Below are 19,825 nucleotides of genomic sequence, written 5' to 3'. Positions count from 1 at the left end.
TTTTTATTAATTACCCATATGAAGAAATCAAAGCCGGGTTTATTGTGATATGGGTGACAATGAGGTCTCGTTGATCCAAAAGCTTTTCTTAAGCGGCAAGCTGCTGGTGAAAGAATAATGATGATAATAATAATAATAATAATTCGCTAATAATGATAATAACATTATTATTATTATTATTATGTATTAATAACTTATTATAATATATAATACAAATTAAGAAATCAGGTTAAAACTCTGAGCAAAAGAGATAAAACAACTAAAATGGCTAAATAAAAAAATAATAATAAAAAATTGTTAGTTTGGCATGTTTAAACCCTCATCCATCCGTCCCAAACCTATAACAAAAGTGTCCCTCGTGGGTCCAAATGACCCGAAGGCCTTCAACGTTAAAAAAAAAATTTCAGTCCTGAAATTCTTTTTTTATCTATTTTAAAAAATAAAAATCTAATTATGTAGGTTTTGTTATTATTTTTGGCGATTTATTTGATTTTATTTTCCTTAAATTCTGAATTTTTAGTGGAATTTATCATATTTGCATACATAATTTCACCAAAAAAAAGAAAAGAAAAGACACAATTTCTACTTTAAATATCATTATCCATCAGGAACTGGGTCTCTTAGTGTCTCTGAGGCCATCTGGTTTGGAAAAAATGACAAAAAATTGCATTTATATTTCAGCCAATAACCCTATGGAGATTCTCAACAGAGCTCAAACAGTGAAATCTTCAAAACTACACCAACTTGAGGCTTCATTTAGCTTTCAGATATATATAAAAACATTAAAAAAAAAAAAAAAAAAATATATATATATATATATATATATATATATATAGTAAAAAAAATAAATAAATAAAAGAGAAATTTATAAATATGATATCAAATCATTAGTCTTTACCTCTTCCCTGAAATTTAACTGTGTTTGTTAAAAAAAAATGATGAATGTGTCTATGGGAGTATGTGTTCCATGTGTGTGTTTGCGTGTGTGTGTGTGTGCGTGTATGGATATGTAAGTTTTTTTTCTGCATTGGGGACATTCTGCAGTCTCAGCCCTTCATTTGAGAATGCATCTTTTTTGGATTGTGTCAGATTTTGTATGGTAACTTTATGGCAATTTTTGTGTGTGTTCTCTGTAATCAAGAGTGATAAAATTCAATTTAAAAAATCTGCAGTTTTTTCATAAATTCCATGCCTTTTTGGGTCCGGGTCAAATTGACCTGCTAGGGACACTTTTGTTACTTTTTTTTTTTTGCACCCACTTAACATTTTCGAATTCACTCGAATTTTTTTTCCATCAACACTCGATTTAAAAAAAATCTTTTTAATATAATTTTCGGGTTGTTTTGACCCGAGGCGCAGATGAGGGTTAAATAATGGTTCAAAACTCAGGTGAGCATGATTGACTGAATGGAAAAATAAGCAAGCTGTAGTATTAAAGTTGCAGCTGGAAAAAAAAAAACGTAATTTTATTTTCATAATTTCATAATGGTAATTTAATAATTTCATAATGATCTTCCTGCCCCTATCCGGTGTGCTGGATCCCTGTCAATCTTCAAGCAACAGCTGAAAACTCATCTCTTTCGACACTACTTGACTTCATCCTAAACTTCTCTTTCTAAAAATCTCTTTCTCTTTATTTATTCCTTCCCTTGCTAGCTTGTAATTATTTAAACAATGCCTGAGACTTGGTGTTACAAGCACTTCGTCTGTCTGATTGCCTCTTGAAGATGAATCGCTTTATGTATTTCCCAATTGTAAGTCTCTTTGGATGAAAGCGTCTGCAAAATGACTAAATGTAAATAATTTTTTATTCAAATTTTGAATTCGCGTTTATTTTTATATTTTCAAGTTAATTTTAATTAACATCGTAATAATTTAAAGTGTTTTGTCATTTTTTTTTAGTTTAATTTTTTAGATATTACATATTTTTTATTAATTTTATTTCAGTTTTAGTTTTAGTATAATTTAAATTTTAGTTTAGTTTTAACAAATGTAAAAGTATAGTTAAATAAATATTAAATAAATAAAATGTAATTAAATTAAATAATAGCGTATATTTTAATAGGTTTTATATATAATCATTTATTTTATTTTATTTAGGTTAACATTTATATTATTTCAACTAACTTATTTTATTTTAATATATTATTAAAGTGTGGTCTAATCATTTTAGCTTTAGTTAATGATAATAACTCTCTAGGCCTATCCATGGGAGACCAGAGTAAATATAACTTTTATATTAGCCTATTATTTCTTTATATCTTTAAATTGATATAAAGAAACAATTTAAATAGACTAAAATTATATTATAATTATATTACAATTTAAATAAACTTAAAATTTAACGTTCTGAAAAACGTATGCATTTAAAATGTATACAGACATATGCAATATCTGTCTCATATTCAGTAATGTTTTGTATTTTTCTTTGGTTTGTTTGTCAACAGCAGCTAAAAACCCCCAACAAAATCCAAAACATCGTAAGTATATTTTTTGGTTGACTTTAAGACATCTTCTCAATATTTATTTGTTTAGAGATAGCAATAGTCAATAATAATAATAATAATAGTTGTTGTTTCATGCTACTAAAATATATATATTTTTTTCTTCCCTTACCCTCAGAATGGCGCATCCATACACCACCCCTCAAAAGCTGACATTGAAGTGTGTACGGACACACCTAATTGAAAAAGCTAGCTCTTTTGTCCGCAGAGGCTTTAAAATAGCAATTTCCACACAGCACACATCGACAATATGTGCCCTCACAGATGGTAGCAGGGCCATTCATCACAAGAAGATGATGAATCATTATTTCAAGCTTGTACCTCAAGCTAAAGTGCGGCGAAAGGCTCCTTGATGTGTCCCTGTGGAGGGATGAAGCACTTTCTGAGCTCCATGAAGGAGACGATGTGCACCTTAGCCACCTGCGTGCCACCGTTTTGCCAAGTGGGAATGGAAAATTCCAGTCTTCGAACTATACTACCATTAAGGTATTTATGATTATGTACTACACATTACACAGTAGATCGATTTCTATCTATCTATCAATCTTGAATGTCTGTCTTTTCTCTGTCTGTTATGTGTAAATATGTGATAATTAGTAACACACACACACACACACACACTCACTAGCACACAGACACACACACACACACGTATGTTTTTGTGAAAAGTGGGGACATCCCATAGGCGTAATGGTTTTTATAGTGTACTTACTGTATGTGCTATTGCCCTACACCAACCCTACACCTAAACCTACCCCTTACAGGAGACTGTGCATTTCAACTTTCCCCAAAAAAACTAATTCTGAGTGATTTATAAGCGTTTTGAAAAGCGGGGACATGGGTCAATGTCCTGAGATGTCACCTTCACCTTGTAATACCTGTCATACCTTTGTCATTATACAAATCTATGTCCTGACTTTTCACAGAAATGCGCGCACACACACAGTGAAATACAAATAGTCAATTCAATACAAAGATTTTTAATGTTTTTTTTTGTTTGTTTGTTTGTTTTGTTTCATCCAGATTGAGGAGGTTGAACCTGTCGAACAGGAAGTTGAAGTTGTGGGAGTGACGGAAATTGAGAACAACTGTCACCTTACTGCAGATGATGAGATCTTCCTTGTGCCTTCTCAACATTATAGTGGCAACATATGACATAATCATGGAGTTGCCACTGAAAATGATTATAAAACATGTAAATAAACGAGTAGTTAGCATACGAACAGCAGAGTGATCAGTCATCATCAGTTCAATGAATCAGATTTGTTGTAGTCACAGTTTTATAGTCATATATACATACACACACACTTGTATAATAGTTATAATTATTTGACATTGTTACTTATTTGTGTGCATAAGCCCATTTATGTTCACTTGATTTAATAAATACATTTGTTGTTCTTCAAATTTATTGAAATTGTTTTTACTTTTTCATTGCACAATCACTAATGCTGTCTGTATTTATACCTCACTATGACACAGATGAATTAAAGAACACAAACCTTAATTTGTACTGCTTTTTAAGACTCTTATGATCACCAAGGCTGCAATAATTTCAAACTGAAAGCCTTCAAACTTCTATCCAACCTGTAGCTATCTATGTGATAGACTGCATGACCTTAAAATATTCAGCTTCAAGCTGTACAAACTACTGTTTATTAACTTCAGACTTCTTTAACTGAACACCTTCAAACTAAAAGCTTTTAAAACTACTTCTAATAGGTCAGACTTTCTTAAGCCAACTTCAAAGTTTGTTCACAAACTTTTTTATCTAGTTATTATTAAGTTGGCTTGAGAAAGCCAATTTACTGAAATCCATCTTAAACTTATTATTATTATTCTTCTGAGACTAAACTATCAACTCTAACTCCTCCTAGAGCTTTAACTCTACAGACTCCAAACTCAGCCCAGATCTTCAGACTGATCTCACCGGGTGTGCTATATAAAACAAGCCTGTGTGAACCACGGAGCTTATTTAAGGGATTTAACCAAAATCCCATTCAAAACCTCTCCCATTACAAAAATCACACCATTGGTTTTATAAAATTCAAATCAAGCACAATCAGGCATTTCTGCTAAAGCACAGCCCAAAAACATGCAACACTAATGATTAAAATGTTTGTTTATATTAAAGTGTGTAAGATATGTTAATGAGGCAAACTAAAATAATGTCTAAGAACAACTACAGGGCTTTTGTCCATGCATTAGGTCACCAGTCTGATCCATTAGATTTGATCCATTTGCCTCCATTTATGTCAAGTGCAACTGGTCCATTCATTGAAAAAACTATAAAAAATGTTACACTTGTGTCAGATTCTTTGCGTAACTGTCTTCTGAAAATTGGACTGAAAACACGTCCTTATTCTTGTCCAGTTCACTTTTTTTTTCCACAAAAGAGTTCAGTATATTGCTGAAAGTAACTGGAAACCTTGCACTTTGTCAGGTCGTTTTGTTTGTCTTTGTCAGCAGAAAATAGAAATAAGATGACTGCTTCATTTTGTCTTTTAGTTGAAGAAGAATGCGCTCATGTCTCTGCAATACATCACAATATTGCTTGAGTTCAGGGTTATTTCTTGACAAATCCTCAATGGCAATTTTACGCCACAAGACATGAGTAAGCCAATTGGTGTGAGTAAGACATGCCTTAAGTGGTATATTTAGCAGTATTTCTATGACTTTAGTTGCAGTTTGACGTTCACCAAGTTGGCCAGCCAATTAAGAAACCTGTCAAGACTATCTGGCTTGATGGGATCATTGTTGTCTTTTTCCTGTTTTTTGGTGTAATAGTACCTGGCAAGGAGCTGGAATATCGCTTATTTTTCTCTGAGGCACTCTGCTGCATTGAGTAGAACAGTGTCTTCCATCCCTGGGGTCTCCTTCATTATATCTTGGATAAGACGTGAAAAAACGTTGTCATGCTTGGCTGAATATTGGCTCTTCATCAACATGTCTTTAACATGCTGCATGAATTTTTGTTTTTCCAGAGTGTTCTCATAAAATAAGTCGGTTGTGAGCAGAAGGTTAGCAATTTGTGCTTTTGTCACTCCGTGAGAAGCGGAAAGCTCTTCCAAACAGTGATGAGCAACACTTGGGTGAATCACCCTCATGACTTCAAAGGTCACTTTGGAAAAAACTGTGCATCTTTTCAAAAGAGAGGACAACTTCTCAAATGCATCTTCAACCCTACACGATTCAGCTCCTGTTTGCAGACCAAGAAACTCTTCACATGTAGAGACCGACAGCAATGCGTTCTTGGAGTAGACATGCAAGAGGACAAGAACAGCAAAAAGTTGAGCATGCTTGTGTTGAAAGTTGAAGTCCTTCAGGGTATTTTTCACAACACCCTGAATATAGTCAGATGAAAAGTTTTTCACAACCATGGACACATAAAATGTTTCGGTGCTTTTGTTGTTCTTCTTAAACTCCTCCAGCTTTTCCCTAAATAGTTCCAGTTCCCTCTCAGATAAATAGTGTGGAAGGCAAACTGCATCACCAGTTCCTTCAGTTGGTTCACAGGAGTCAACTCTCATGCAGTTGACAATAATGACTTGTGGAGATTTTGAAAAAATGTACTGGTTCAAACATTCGTCCTCAATCTGATGTTGGAGTGTTAGTACATTGCGAATGTCTTGGAAGTGATCAGTCATGAGCAAAACGGGAAGTCGTGTAGGTTGCTCTTTTGTCTCATATGTTAGTAGCTCCACTACCTGTTTGGCTGCAGTAGTAAAATCATCTGTTGTGTCTTTCAGCACTGCACAGCGGAATTTCTCCTTGAGTGTCCACAGAACATGCATGGCTAATGTAGTGCCACCCCAGCCTTGAGCATGGAAGATGTTGAAAAACACACAAGCTCTCTTCTGATTCAACATATTTGGAATAATAGCGTCTACAATGTAGTCTAACTTGTCACGTTTGATGACTGACGCTGAGCCAGGCTGTTCAGAGTAGTAGAAGTTCCACCAAGACGCCTTCCCTCCCTTATAAAAGTTCTCATCGTGTAGCTGTTTGTCTTGTTTGTTTGTTTGTTTGTTTATTATTTGACAAAATGTAAAACATAATACAAAAAAGTCCAAAAAGACTAGTTCATACACATTTCAAAACTGTCGAGGATAAAATACACAAAAAAGCCTTCGGCTTATTTCCATTGTGGTCCTCTATATTAAAAAATGGATGAACAAATCATAAATGGAATGCAATCCACATCAAGTTCAGAAACTCACCATATAAACTCCAAAACATCAATGATAAAATAACCATTTTTTAACTTCCCTTCTAAAACTACTATCAACTTGTATCTCTTGGATACACCCAGGTAATTTATTCCACGCAACCGAGCTAGTATATAAAAAATACTTTCTTCCCATTTCACTCCTAAACCTACAAGGATAAATATCATTACTACTCGCCCTTGTAGAATGACAATGAACCTCTCTTACAAATACATAATAATCTAACAGATACTTTGGAACCATTTTCTTTAATATCTTAAACACCATCAGTAGTTTTAAAAAAGTTACTATTTTTTCGACTTTTAAAAAACTAATTTTCTTATAATGTTCATCTCGCAAATGCATCAGTGGATGTACTTTCAAAATAACCCTACACAACTTATTTTGAGCAGTCTGCAATTTATTTTTTAATTTCTTTGAAATGCCGCTATACCAAAAAACTAAAACATAATCAAAGTGTGACTGCACTAATGCACCAGCCAACATTTTTAAAGTTTCAGTATCTAAAAAAGCCTGTCTTGCTAAAAATTTTATTCGATTACAAATTTTAGAGTGAGCTAAAACAGCCATCTTTTCTCCAGTCAAATTACTATCCAACACACAACCCAAATATTTTACTTCTCGTTTAGGTGTAATAATTTGATCTCCAACCTTTACCTCTAGTCCAAAACTTTTATTCAATTTAACAGCCGAGCCAAATAATATAACTTCAGTTTTCCCCAAATGTAAAGACAGTTTATTATGACAAAACCACTTGGAGACCCCTTGAATTTCTCTACTTAATTCTATTTCAATATCTTCCTTCCTCTCATGAGACACAATTATTGCTGCATCATCTGCATATAATAAAAGTTTATTTGAACAGGCCATTTTTAAATCATTAATATATAATATAAAAAGTAAAGGACCTAATACACTCCCTTGCGGAACCCCATATGAAATAGTCAAACAATCCGAAAACACCTTACCTATTTTCAAGGTAAGACTTAATCCATTTACAGGCCATATTACTGAAACCCATCGCTTTTACTTTTAAAAGCAGAATACTGTGATCAACTGTCAAACGCTTTTTGCAGATCTAACAGTACCATCCCACTTAACTTCCCTTTATCCATCTCTTTCCTTATATAATCTGTTAAATATAAAATAGTTGTCTCAGTAGAGTGTTTTCTCCTAAAACCAGATTGAAACTCATACAAAATATTATGTTTAAGAAGATAGTCTTCAATCTGCTCAAAAATAATCTTTTCCATCACCTTTGATAAAACACTCAGAATTGACACCGGCCTATAATTATTACACTCAAACCTACTACCTTTTTTAAAAAGAGGAATAACTCTTGCTTGTTTAAACTCATCAGGAACCTTACCTTGACAAATTGAAAGATTTATAATATGGGTAACCATTGGAGAAATAAAATTGGCTGAATCCTTTAAAAACTTCACTGGAATAGAATCTAACCCTGTTGCTTTACTACTTTTAAGATTTATCAATTTCTTAAAAACGTTACTCTCCTTTACTTTAGTGAACAAAAAACCTCCCGGCATAATACCACATTTAACATAATACTCCTTAACTAATTTATCATTAAATATACCAATTTGTGCTGGTAGTTCATTTACCAATTTTTCTGCAACCGTAGTAAAAAATCTATTGAAATGATTTGCTACCTTTAACTGATCGGATATCAACCTTCCATCACATTTAGGCTAATTTAGAACATTTTATCTTAGTCTTTACCTGATACCCGAATTCATTTAATACTCTCCATAATTTTTTAGAATCTTGTTTTAATTCACTAATCTTATCCTTAAAAAAGGTTTTCTTAGCCTCTTTTACCTTATCTCTTGCCTCATTCCTTTTACGTTGAAATGCCTCAAAGTTATCATTATTTCTATCCCTTTTAAAAACCTTAAAACTATCATTACGCTCCTTAATTACCTTTAAAATACTATCCTTCATCCAAGGTTCAGTCCTTTGCTTAATTCTTATTTCCTTATAAGGTGCAACCTTGCTCAAAACCTCTAAAAAAATAATCTTGAACCTATCCCAGGCCATATCCACATCCTCACATAGTAACACTCCAGTCCAATCAACCTTATTAAGTTCTTCCATAAAGTCTTGTGGACTGTATTTTTTAAGAGATCTCAATTTTACTGTATTATGTTGCTTTATGACATCTCTCTTAGATTTCCTGATTACATATACTATACAATGATCACTAATACCAGCATCCAAAACACCACTTCTACAAATCTTACAATTGTCAGATACCAATACCAATAATGTCAATGACGGTTTCAGTTTTAGGCGTAATTCTAGTAGGATCCACAATAATCTGTTTCAACACATATGATTCACAAAATAAATTAAAATGTTTGTATATTGAAGTATCATGTTTTTGCATATCCGTATTTAAATCCCCTATGATTATTAACTCTTGACCAATATTAAAATTAGAAGCACTTAAAATCTCATCAAGTCTCTCATAAAAATCATTTTGATCAGGTGGACGATAGCAAATACCTACTAAAATCGGTTTACTCTTAGGTAAAAAAATATCCAGCCAAACAGCTTCAATAGCAGCACTATCCAAGTCTTTTCTCTCCTTAAACATGACATCTGATCTAATATATGCACATACTCCACCACCCTTGCGATTCCTATCGCTTCTTAACAAACAATAATTTGCTATATATATTTCTGCGTCCAATATTGAGTCATCCAACCATGTTTCACTGCAACCAAACAGAGACACATTGGATTCCTGACATAAATGCCTGACATTGATGTCCTCCATCACATTGGTTCACACAAAGAATACTGAGCATATGTAAGGATTCCTCGGTTTTCTTTGATAGCACAACCTTACTGCCACCACTACAAGGCAGAAACCGTATTAATTTGTCAATCTCTGACCACAGACTGAGGATGGTGCCATTGATTTCAGCAAAACTTAGCTCATAAATGCATTTCGACGTGTCACATGCATGTTGCTGCTTGATGAGATCAATCCAGTAGGTGTGCGACGTTTCATTGTCACTGATGCACAAGATTTGGTTTTGTCCCATAAGCTCCTGTAGAAACATACTGAAGGTCTGAAGCAAAGGGTCGCTGGCTTTGCTCACCTGACTAAATAGCAAGAAAATGACAAGAAGTTTCTTGCGAGGCAGCACTTTTTGGCACAGGAAAGAAACTACATCACGCACCGAGGATCCTTTCTCAGTCAACCAATTATCAGCACCTGAGGGAGTTTCCCCGTTAATGCCTCCATTACAGAAAACCCAGCTTGTCTTTTTAGTCAGCTCTAAGCTGCTTGCGATGTCTTCAACTGCACCTGTATCTTTATACTGAGCAGGTAAATGATCATTGAACATTTTTTCCTCTTTGAGTAGCTTATTCAAGCCATTCTCAGCGGATTGTGGATCAAAATCCAAAACGGCCATTAGATTCATACCAAGAAGGAACTTCAGGTTTTTCAGCTGAACAGGATGAGACTTGTTAGCCACCACAATGTACGACGTAAAACGTGACCTGTTCATAGAATGTGTCCCTCCTGTTATCATCTCACACAACGCAGAGCCATGTGCATGGATTTTGACAACCGAGAGATGCTTTTCTTCAGCATCCTTCCTCTCCTGGGACAACCGTGGATTGTTAGCAATATATTTGTCATAGTCCTCCAGCTTGCTGCTGCTGCCGTCTCTTATAAAAAAAGACTGGCCATCTTTTTTCTTTTTCACATCAGTAGTCTTAAAATATACGTCTTGACAGACAATGGAGGACGGCTCAATGTCTACCTCAATAACATATTTTCCTGAGAATGTCATGTCAGCTTTGAGAACTTCAACAAATCGAGGGGGTTTTATACACCTTTTTGCTATTTGAACTTTTTCTTTTTCAAACTGTCTTTCAATTGCTTGTTTCTGCTTTACATCAAAATCATCTGTTTTCGGGACGCTAACACCCAGAATTTGTCCATGTGGTTTGTCTCCCACTCCGAAATGAATGGTGCCATTTGTGCGACTATTCATACAAGCTGCTGCAAATGGAATTACTTCAAGGATGTATTTCTCCATTCTATACTTTCCTTCTTTTGTGTTGGTCAAGGCTTTGAATTCATGGCATGGTTGTATGAGGTCTTTAGGACCAGTTTCAGTTACATCTAGAATGCAGTTTTCTGTGTACCTGTAAGTAGCATCATATCTATTGAAAGGGTAAGGCTTCAAGCTACAAGACTGAGCCACCATGTCATTCAGCTCTTGAGTCGTTTCTTTCAAACTGTCTATGTTTTGAAAAATCAATTCTTTTGCATTTGATGGTAGGTTTTGCATTAAACGATTAGCCTCCTTCAAGTGGAGAAGACCAGCTCCATTCAGTCCCTGATTGTACAACATGTCTGCATATTCTTTATCCATTTGTATCTCGAGCATCCATTGTCTCACATGTTCGCTGTTCCAGTCACCGATGTCTACTGGACGTTCAGATGAAAGAGCTGTCTTGCCTTCATTTTTCTAAAAGAAAATCAGCACCTAAAGTTATGTTGTATTGATGCATTTGATGCCTGGATCTTAATTATTTAATAGAGTGGTAAGATGATGCACATAAAAATGATTGACCTTTCTGGTGCTATGTACCTCAGAATGTCTTGAGGTGGCCATAATGGAACCAGAGACTCTTCTGATTAGGAGCTTGTGATAAGAAATTTAAATATGGCATTAAAACACAGTGTGTTGTATAACATAAATCATGAATATGTTTTTATTAAAAACAAGCTAATAATAATAATTAAAATCAGTAATGATCGACTTACCGAATCAAGGAACAGAATTTATATGTCTTGGGTTAGTAACATTTCAGTGCCACCTGAAATTTCATAAATGAAGGAAATAAAAAAATGACAGAACTATTTTATAAGACTAAACAATTTCATTATTTCAATTAAACAAGGGAGAAAGAAGGCAGGTAATATACATGCATAATAAGCACATTTCCAGCTTGATATAGACTGTGTTTTAACCCTTTGTTTTAAGTGTTGTCTCATTACAAGAAAAAACTAAATGAAGCTCATTCATCCATGTATTATATTGCAGTCGAAGGACTTGATGTGTAGAGGAAATATACTGAAGGAGGAAAAGAATTTCTGTAAATATTACTCTACTGTAAACATAGGTAAATGAGAATGAATTAATTAAAGGTTAGTTTTAGGAGCAATTCAATCCATTATGGTCAATTATCAAAATCCTTCCTGGTATTGTGTTACTGTAGACTGATCAAACTAATCGTCAAGCCGAAGCAAGCAAACTTAGCATAGTTTAGTAATACATATTATATGCAATATGTATTGTGTGGTACATTTAAATGTGGCTTTGCAATGTAGTAGATGTAACAAATGGTAAATTTACAGAACTTCAGAAACCTTTTTAAATCAGCCCTATTTCTTACCCTTTCCTATGCTGTAAAATGCATGTAATTCAGTGTGTAATCTTTGATCAATAATGTTAAAATTAATAAAAGTTAATAGAGTCAAAGCTGTTATATTTACCCCCATGTCAAGTATCCTTGTTGTAAGAGTGAAGTAGGATATGAACTCAAAGTTTTGAAATCTTCTTGTTGGTGGAGTTAATATGCGGAAATGAAAGAACTCAGCAAGGTTGCCAGATGTTTTTTCCAATATCGCACACATTTGTCAGTACTCTAGGGTGTAGGTTAAAATTGTGGATTTGTTCACAAACTTTAGCAAGGCTGTTATTTTAACTCATCTATTGTAAATGATGAATATACCAAGAGTTAAGTTTTTTTTCTGCAAGAAGGCAATGAAATTAAGTAAAGCACGTTTCTGATATGAGCAGGAGGTGTGTGTGTGTGTGCATTTTTTAAACTTAAAATTTTGGAGTTATATACCCAAATAGCACAGTCTAACACAGCTGTATGTATAGTTTTAATAGTCTTGTCTACAGATATAGCTAATCAGTAAATGAGTTCTGAAGGATGAGAATAAAAAAAGAATCTGACAAGTTTGTGCACAGAGATTGTCAGCTGTTTTCTGCTGTTACCCAGAGGCAAAAATAAATTATAAGGAATTATAAGGAACAAGTTCGAGTTTGTCTGAATTCTTGACGCTGTCCAGAAGCAGGTGGTGTTGAGTTTTTGTATACTGTTGTGTAATATGCATAAGAATACAATTACCCTGCCTCATTGTTTAATGTATTTAGTTAAATTTATTATGTCTAAGGGTGTATTATTTTGTTTATTTCCTGGGAAGGCCTCATACAGGCAAATGTGTAACTGCTGCATGTTGTAGAGGAAATTAAGCTATTGTCCTATTGCAAGTATGCCTTTACTTTTTATGTAATACCTTTGTATTGTAACCAAATACTATTGTTATTGGTATCGTTTTAGTGAAAGTGAAGTAACATACGGCCAATACTGGAATTCGTGCTCTGCATTTAACCCATCCAACGTGCACACACACCGTGAACACACACCCGGAGCAGTGGGCAGCCATTTATGCTGCGGCACCCGGGGAGCAGTTGCAGGTTTCTCTTTGTGAGGTTTGGTCAGCAGTGACTGAAACGCTTCTGTGCTCTAAGTCACTCACAAATCTTTTGACAGTTCAATAATTTCTATTTGCTTTTCACAAAATATTGTTTGTGTTGATGCCTTTTGCAAGACATTGCATTGTTTCATATTTTTCATCTTCAGAAAGATCTTTCTTCCTCACCATATTTCATGAGAACTGTGACTTGCTTAATAATGTGGAACAACCTCTTTAAGTACAGTTTCCTTTTACCTAAGAAGAACTGGCAAACTATTGAACAAACCTGTCTGAGATTGATACCAGTTGTACTGTTCTCTTTATATGTTTTGCTTTCCCAGCGTGTAATATAAATAAACAGCAAGCCAAACTCTGTTCAAGAGCCAGGATATGAGCACCTTGCTCCTTTAATAGTGCAATGTGTGGTTTACACAATCAAACTCTGCGGCCATTGAACCGAGTAAAACTGTAAATGAAATAAAAGAAATATAGAAAAGTAATTATCAAACATGTAACAAACTTATTTTAACAAGTAAAATGTATACAGATACATAGCTAACTCAGAAGCAATTTAGAAGCATTCTCAATGCAGAGCACCAATGCAATTCGCGATCGGCAATCACAAACATCTTCGATTATATCATCTTTAAACTGAATATACTCTTCTGTAATGTAAACTGGACATATTAATGATTTAAATGAACTTACAGCCAACGCTTTCGACAGGGTTTAGAAGAAGGATTAACAAATGCGGCACAAACATGTCAAGGCTTGCTGTGTCACGAGCTTGCTGCTTCCTGTTACCTTGTGCGTCGCTCGTGGAAACACGTCAAAATAAGAGTCCTCACATAACAACCTACACAATAACGGCAGGCAAAAATAAACTTATACAGAACATTTAAAGTATTACAAAAATATAATATTGGTAGATGCAAATGTCCATCATAAATTGTACACAGCCTCTAACGGAGGCAGAACACTCCCCGCCTGGCATTATTAATGCCACTATGACAGTCTGTGTTCAGTCTTATTTATTCCTCTTTGGCTAGCAGTAAGATGACATCAGAAATGGGTCTTAAGAATGTTTTCACGTTACCGCCTGAGGTTGTTCTAACCTCTACCTTGCGGACCTTTCCGTCATTGCTCGGGAAGACGGATGTAATTAAGCCCAAAGGCCAGTTGTTTCTTGGGGACTGAACTTGCTTCAACAGCACAACATCTCCAGGGTGCAGATTTCGGTGAGTCTCATGCCACTTGCGGCGAGGTTGGAGTGTACTTATGTATTCTTTTCTCCATCGGCTCCAGAACTCGTTAGCCAATGCCTGCACGCGCTTCCACTGACATTTCAGGAGGTCTTTTTCAGTGTAGTTCTCGAACGAAACAGGTACTAGGGGCTTTTGTGTTAATAGCATCGCTGGAGTGAGTATGCATGGAGAATAGGGATCTGCTGAGACATGAACCAGAGGTCTAGCATTTATGATTGCTGACACCTCTGCCATCAGAGTGCAAAGTACCTCATGGGTCAAGTGAGCATGTTTCTTCTGCAACAGCATGCTGTCTAGAATCCTGCGGGTTACACCGATCATGCGTTCCCATGCTCCACCCATGTGGGATGCATGTGGTGGATTGAATTCCCACGTACAGCCATTCTCATGGAGGTATTTCAGAAGACTAGTCTGGTTTCCTTTTGCTGGTTGCATGCCTAGTTCTTGACTTGCACCGATGAAGTTGGTTCCTCTGTCTGATCTGAGCTGTTTTGCTGATCCTCTCACAGCAAAAAACCTTCGCAGAGCATTGATGCAACTGGCAGTGTTCATAGACTCTATGACTTCTATATGTACTGCTCGTGTACTCATACATGTGAAGAGTATAGCCCACCGTTTGTTTTCAGCTACACCGCCTCTGGTGCGTCGAGTGACCACTGTCCACAGACCAAAAACATCTAACCCCACGTATGTAAATGGAGGAGATGTACTGAGGCGCTCAGGAGGAAGATCTGCCATCTTTTGAACTTCTTGCTTTCCTCTGAGTCTGCGGCATGTCATACAACAGTGAAGGATAGAGTTTATCAGTCTTTTCCCCCCTACAATCCACAAGCCAGCCAATCGGATTGCTCCTTCTGTGAACTGTCTCCCCTGATGGTGCACTTTGGAGTGGTAGTAACTCACCAACAGTTTAGCAACATGACTTTGCTTTGGGAGGATGATTGGATTCTTTACCTCTGACTCGATTGAAGCATGTTTCAAACGTCCTCCAACCCTCAAGAGGCCGTCCTCGATGTAGGGGTCGAGATTCCACAGTGCACTTGAAGGTGAAACTTGTTCGTTTCTCTGCAAAGCAGCATACTCCTCGGGATATAGTTCTTTCTGGGCGTGTAGAAGTATTAGTCTCTTTGCTGCTGTCTGCTCTTCAGGTGTGTGTATTTTGCTGCACTGATGCCATCCTTTGCATGTATGGGATGTACTGATGGAACTTGACGTGTGAGAACGTGCTTGATGAATCAGAAAAGAAACCGCTCCTAGCAAAGATTCCCAGGTAGAAAAGCGTTGAAACCGTTCCGAAAAGAGGCTTCTTTCAGCTCGAGTAGCGAAGCTGGTTACACAAGGTCTGACTTCTGCGTCTGTCTCAGGATTAACCATTTCGAAGGACTCACACTGTTGCTCTTGGGGCGGTTGGTAGAGGAAGCTGGGTCCTGTGAACCATATGGTGTCATTCAGCTGTGAAGTAACCACAGATCTTGTTGCCAGGTCAGCTGGATTCTGAACCGTAGGCACATAACCCCACTGGTCTGGAGAAGTCGACTGACGTATCCGCTGAACACGGTTGTGCACATAAACAAAGAAGCGTCTGGACTGATTGTAAATATATCCTAAGACCACTTTGCTGTCACAATAGAATTTCACTGCATTCGGCTTGTGGTCTAGCTCATCGAGGATGTGTTCAGCCATCTCCACAGCCAGCACTGCACCGCACAGCTCCAGGCGAGGGATAGAAGGCTCAGGAAGAGGTGACAGCTTCGCTTTGCCCAGCACAAATCCAACTTTGACCTCGCCTTCATCAGTCAGAGCTCTGAGGTAAGCCACTGCCCCTATGGCCCAGCTCGAGGCATCTGAAAAGACACACAACTCAGTGTATGAAGTGTTAGAAAGTGAATGGTGTAGGTATGTGCGTGTGATGTGAAGGTCGCTTAGCTTTTGAAGTGAGGTTTTCCATTCCTCCCACATGTTTTTCCTCTCTTCAGGAAGGACTGTGTCCCAATCATGTACCTCTTTGGTCAGCTCACGTACCAACGCTCTGCCCCGGATTGTCACTGGTGCCACAAAGCCCAAAGGGTCAAAGAGGCTATTCACGACAGAGAGCACTCCGCGATGAGTGTAGGGCTGGTCGTTTGCTGCAACTTTGAAGGTGAAAGTATCTGTTTTTATGTCCCAGTACAAACCCAGACTTCTTTGTGCTGGCCAACTCTCATTTCCAAAATTCAGATCTTGGAGACCAGAAGCGAGATCTTTCGGTGGGAAACCTTGCATGACTTTAACACTGTTTGAGGCTATCTTGTGGAGCTTAATATTCGATTTAGAAAGTGATTCTTGAGTGCGCTTGAGCAGGTCGATCGCTTCAGCTTCTGTGGGAAAGGACACGAGGCCGTCGTCCACATAGAAGTGCCTGTTAACAAAGTGTGAAGTGTCAGTTCCGTGCTCTTGTTCACCTCGCTGTGCAGCTAACCGTAGACCGTATATAGCCACTGACGGAGAAGGACTGTTTCCAAAAACATGTACCCTCATACAGTAGTCTACCACCTCCTTGCTCAAGTTGCTGTCGCTGTACCAGAGGAATCGCAAATAGTTTCTGTGGTCCTCTTTCACCAGGAAACCATAGAACATCTGTTGGATGTCCGCCATAATTGCAACGCGATCCTTCCTGAACCGTAGCAGCACACCTAACAGTGAGTTGTTTAAGTCAGGGCCTGAGAGGAGCACGTTGTTCAAAGAAATACCTTGGTGTTGCGCACTGGAATCAAATACCACCCGTATTTGTCCCGGTTTTTGCGGATGATACACTCCGAAGATGGGTAAGTACCAGCATTCTTCATCCTCATGGATAGGTGGTGCTCTTTCAGCATGGTGGTTCTGAAAGAGTTTCTCCATGAAGGCAGAAAACTGTTCCTTCATCTCAGGGTTTCTACTCAGCGTGCGACGCAAAGAATTAAGGCGAGACAAAGCTTGTTCCCGATTATTTGGGAGTAATGGTCTGGGTGACCTGAATGGCAAAGGAGCGACCCAGTTTTTCTGTTCGTCTTGGTGGAACTCTGCTTGCATGATCTTCAAGAAGGTCTCATCCTCGAAGGACATGGCAGGTTTGTTATCATTTTTGGTTCTGTCAAATACCTTGAGCCCAAGTTCGTCTTCTGCTTGCACACCATGAGTAGCGTGATTGAATGCATGGGGAAAAACGACAGACTTATGCTCCCCGCCATGGCACAATTTCTCTTTCACTTTGATGTGGCTCTGGCATGGAGTGAGAAGTGATGGGCGGCCATTGTCCAGGATGTTAGTTTTAAAGACACTCACCATCGGCTTATGGGCTCTGTCAATGCAGACATCACCTACAATCACCCAGCCTAAATCTAACCTTTGCGCAAAAGGTGCATTGTGAGGCCCGTTGATTTGTTTTCTCGCTTTGTGTACACGAATCATATCTCTTCCCAGCAATACTAAGATCTGAGCATCAGGATCTAGCTTTGGGATGAACTGTGCCACAGTTTTCAAGTGTGGATGTGCAAGAGCGACTTCTGGAGTGGGTATTTCAGATCTGTTGCTCATTATCTCATTACACTCAATCAGTGGTGGGAGATCAAGACATGTCTTACCATCCAGGGTCTCTATTTGGAAGCCAACCGCTTTCCTTCCAGACGTTTCCATGGAACCAGCACATGTTCTCAACAAATACGGAGAGGGGTTACTTTGGATCCCGAATAGTCGAAAGAATTCTCCTTTTGCCAGTGAGCGATTGCTTTGATCATCAATTATGGCATACATCCTGATAGCTCGCTCCCGTTGTTCTCGAGGAAAGACACGCACCAAGCACATTTTTGCACAGGATCGCATTGGAGCACTTTCTCCACAAACTTCTGTACACTTTGAGGTTACCTCAGTGGTAGTGACATCCTGTTGGTCTGTATCTGGTTCTTGCATCGGAGGTGTGAAGAGCGGAGCTATGTCTGGATGCATGACTGTGCAGTGTCTATCAGAATCACACTCAGCACATTTGAGGATTGCAAGATATTCTCTGGCTACATGATTCGGAGAACAACACCTGAAACACCTCTTATGTTCTTTCAGGAGGTTCTTGCGTTCTACCAACGACTTTTTCCTGAAGGCTCTACATTTCAACAGGGGATGTGATTTATTGTGCATAGGGCAGTGCTTCGTCAAGTCTCTCTTAACGGTCTCTTTCAAGCTCGATGAATCAGACTCATCATTTTTAGAAACATCTGTCTTATGCACCAACACAGGAACTCTGCCAGCGCTATATAGCGTTTATAGAGAGGTCTTTCATTTCGGACGACTGTGTGACTACTGTTTGAAAGCTTGAAACTAGGATCATTCCTTGCTTTAGCTTCACTACAAATGAAATGAGTGAAGAAAGAGAATGGAGGAAAACTGACCTTGTTTTCTTCCTTGAAGCGTGAGCCAACGAACAGCCATTTCTCCTGCAGATTCGCTGGTAACTTCTCCACTATAGGATTAATACCTCGAGGGGTATCAAGGTAAGCTAATCCAGGTAAGTATGCTTCTCCTTTTGCTGCAAGTATCTCCATGAGCATGTCTGCAAGCTCCCTGAGTTTCACATTGTCCTTCGGATATAGACGTGGAAAGTTATCCAGGCGCGTAAATAAGGCACTTTCAATTACTTCCGGGGTAGCATAGCATTCCTGTAGCCTTGTCCTCGACATCTGGAGAGCAGCTTGCGGATTAGTAACATACACTGCTCGTATCCTCCTCACATGATCTGACGATTCCTTCCCCAGCCACTTAACTAACAAATCTAACTCTTCACTAGCTGAGAGCTGTAAGTCTTGTGTGGCGTTAACAAATGAAGACTCCCAGGCTCTGAAGTTTTCTGGATTATCGTCAAACTTGGTAAGCCCTGTGGTGACTAGCTCTCTACGTGCTATGAATTTAGCAAAGTCTAGCATAGGCGTGGCTTGGCTTTGAGAGTAATGCTGTGTATCTGATTGGGCCGTATACCTTTTTGAAGCAGGATCTTGATGTGAAGATGCTTTAAATGCAGTATTTGGGATGGAATGAGGCGGATTGTATGGGGAATCTAAAAATCTTGTGCTCTGTAGACGTTCACTATCGCATAATCTGCTCCGCTCCTGAACTGCATTTGTGTCCCCATCATATGCAGCATTCGTGCTCTGAGACTTATCGATCAAACGGGGAGTCGATTCTTGTGCACAGGTTGATGAAGAGGTATTCAGAGGGAGTGTAGAAAAGTCAGAGCTCACCCGAGTCTGCTGTCTTACATATTCCTCCGTTCTCATTGAAATC

The 19,825-nt window shown here is 37.8% G+C and overlaps 2 protein-coding genes across 3 annotated transcripts; both read right to left on the bottom strand.

Moving 5' to 3' along the window:
* Window positions 1–3,069: 3,069 nt before the first annotated feature.
* On the bottom strand, window positions 3,070–8,408 carry LOC131536711 (sterile alpha motif domain-containing protein 9-like). The gene has a single exon (XM_058769769.1). The coding sequence runs from the start codon at window positions 6,371–6,373 to the stop codon at window positions 5,318–5,320; it is 1,056 nt and encodes a 351-aa protein (XP_058625752.1). The 5' UTR covers window positions 6,374–8,408; the 3' UTR covers window positions 3,070–5,317.
* A 33-nt stretch (window positions 8,409–8,441) lies between these two features.
* LOC131536686 (sterile alpha motif domain-containing protein 9-like) lies at window positions 8,442–11,708 on the bottom strand. Of its 2 annotated transcripts, none has more exons than XM_058769726.1 (3): window positions 11,547–11,708; window positions 11,353–11,424; window positions 8,442–11,247 (listed from the first exon to the last, which is right to left on the bottom strand). In XM_058769726.1, the coding sequence occupies exons 2-3, from the start codon at window positions 11,392–11,394 to the stop codon at window positions 9,469–9,471; spliced, it is 1,821 nt and encodes a 606-aa protein (XP_058625709.1). In that variant the 5' UTR covers window positions 11,395–11,424; window positions 11,547–11,708; the 3' UTR covers window positions 8,442–9,468. The 2 variants fall into 2 exon arrangements, with proteins under 2 accessions (XP_058625709.1, XP_058625710.1); XM_058769727.1 differs by having other exon boundaries at window positions 11,371–11,424.
* Window positions 11,709–19,825: the final 8,117 nt, after the last annotated feature.

Source organism: Onychostoma macrolepis, chromosome 03 (assembly GCF_012432095.1).
Source record: "Onychostoma macrolepis isolate SWU-2019 chromosome 03, ASM1243209v1, whole genome shotgun sequence".
Classification (NCBI taxonomy): Eukaryota; Metazoa; Chordata; class Actinopteri; order Cypriniformes; family Cyprinidae; genus Onychostoma; species Onychostoma macrolepis.
The sequence above is the reverse complement of the archived record's forward strand: the minus strand, read 5'-3'. Positions and strand labels throughout refer to the sequence as shown.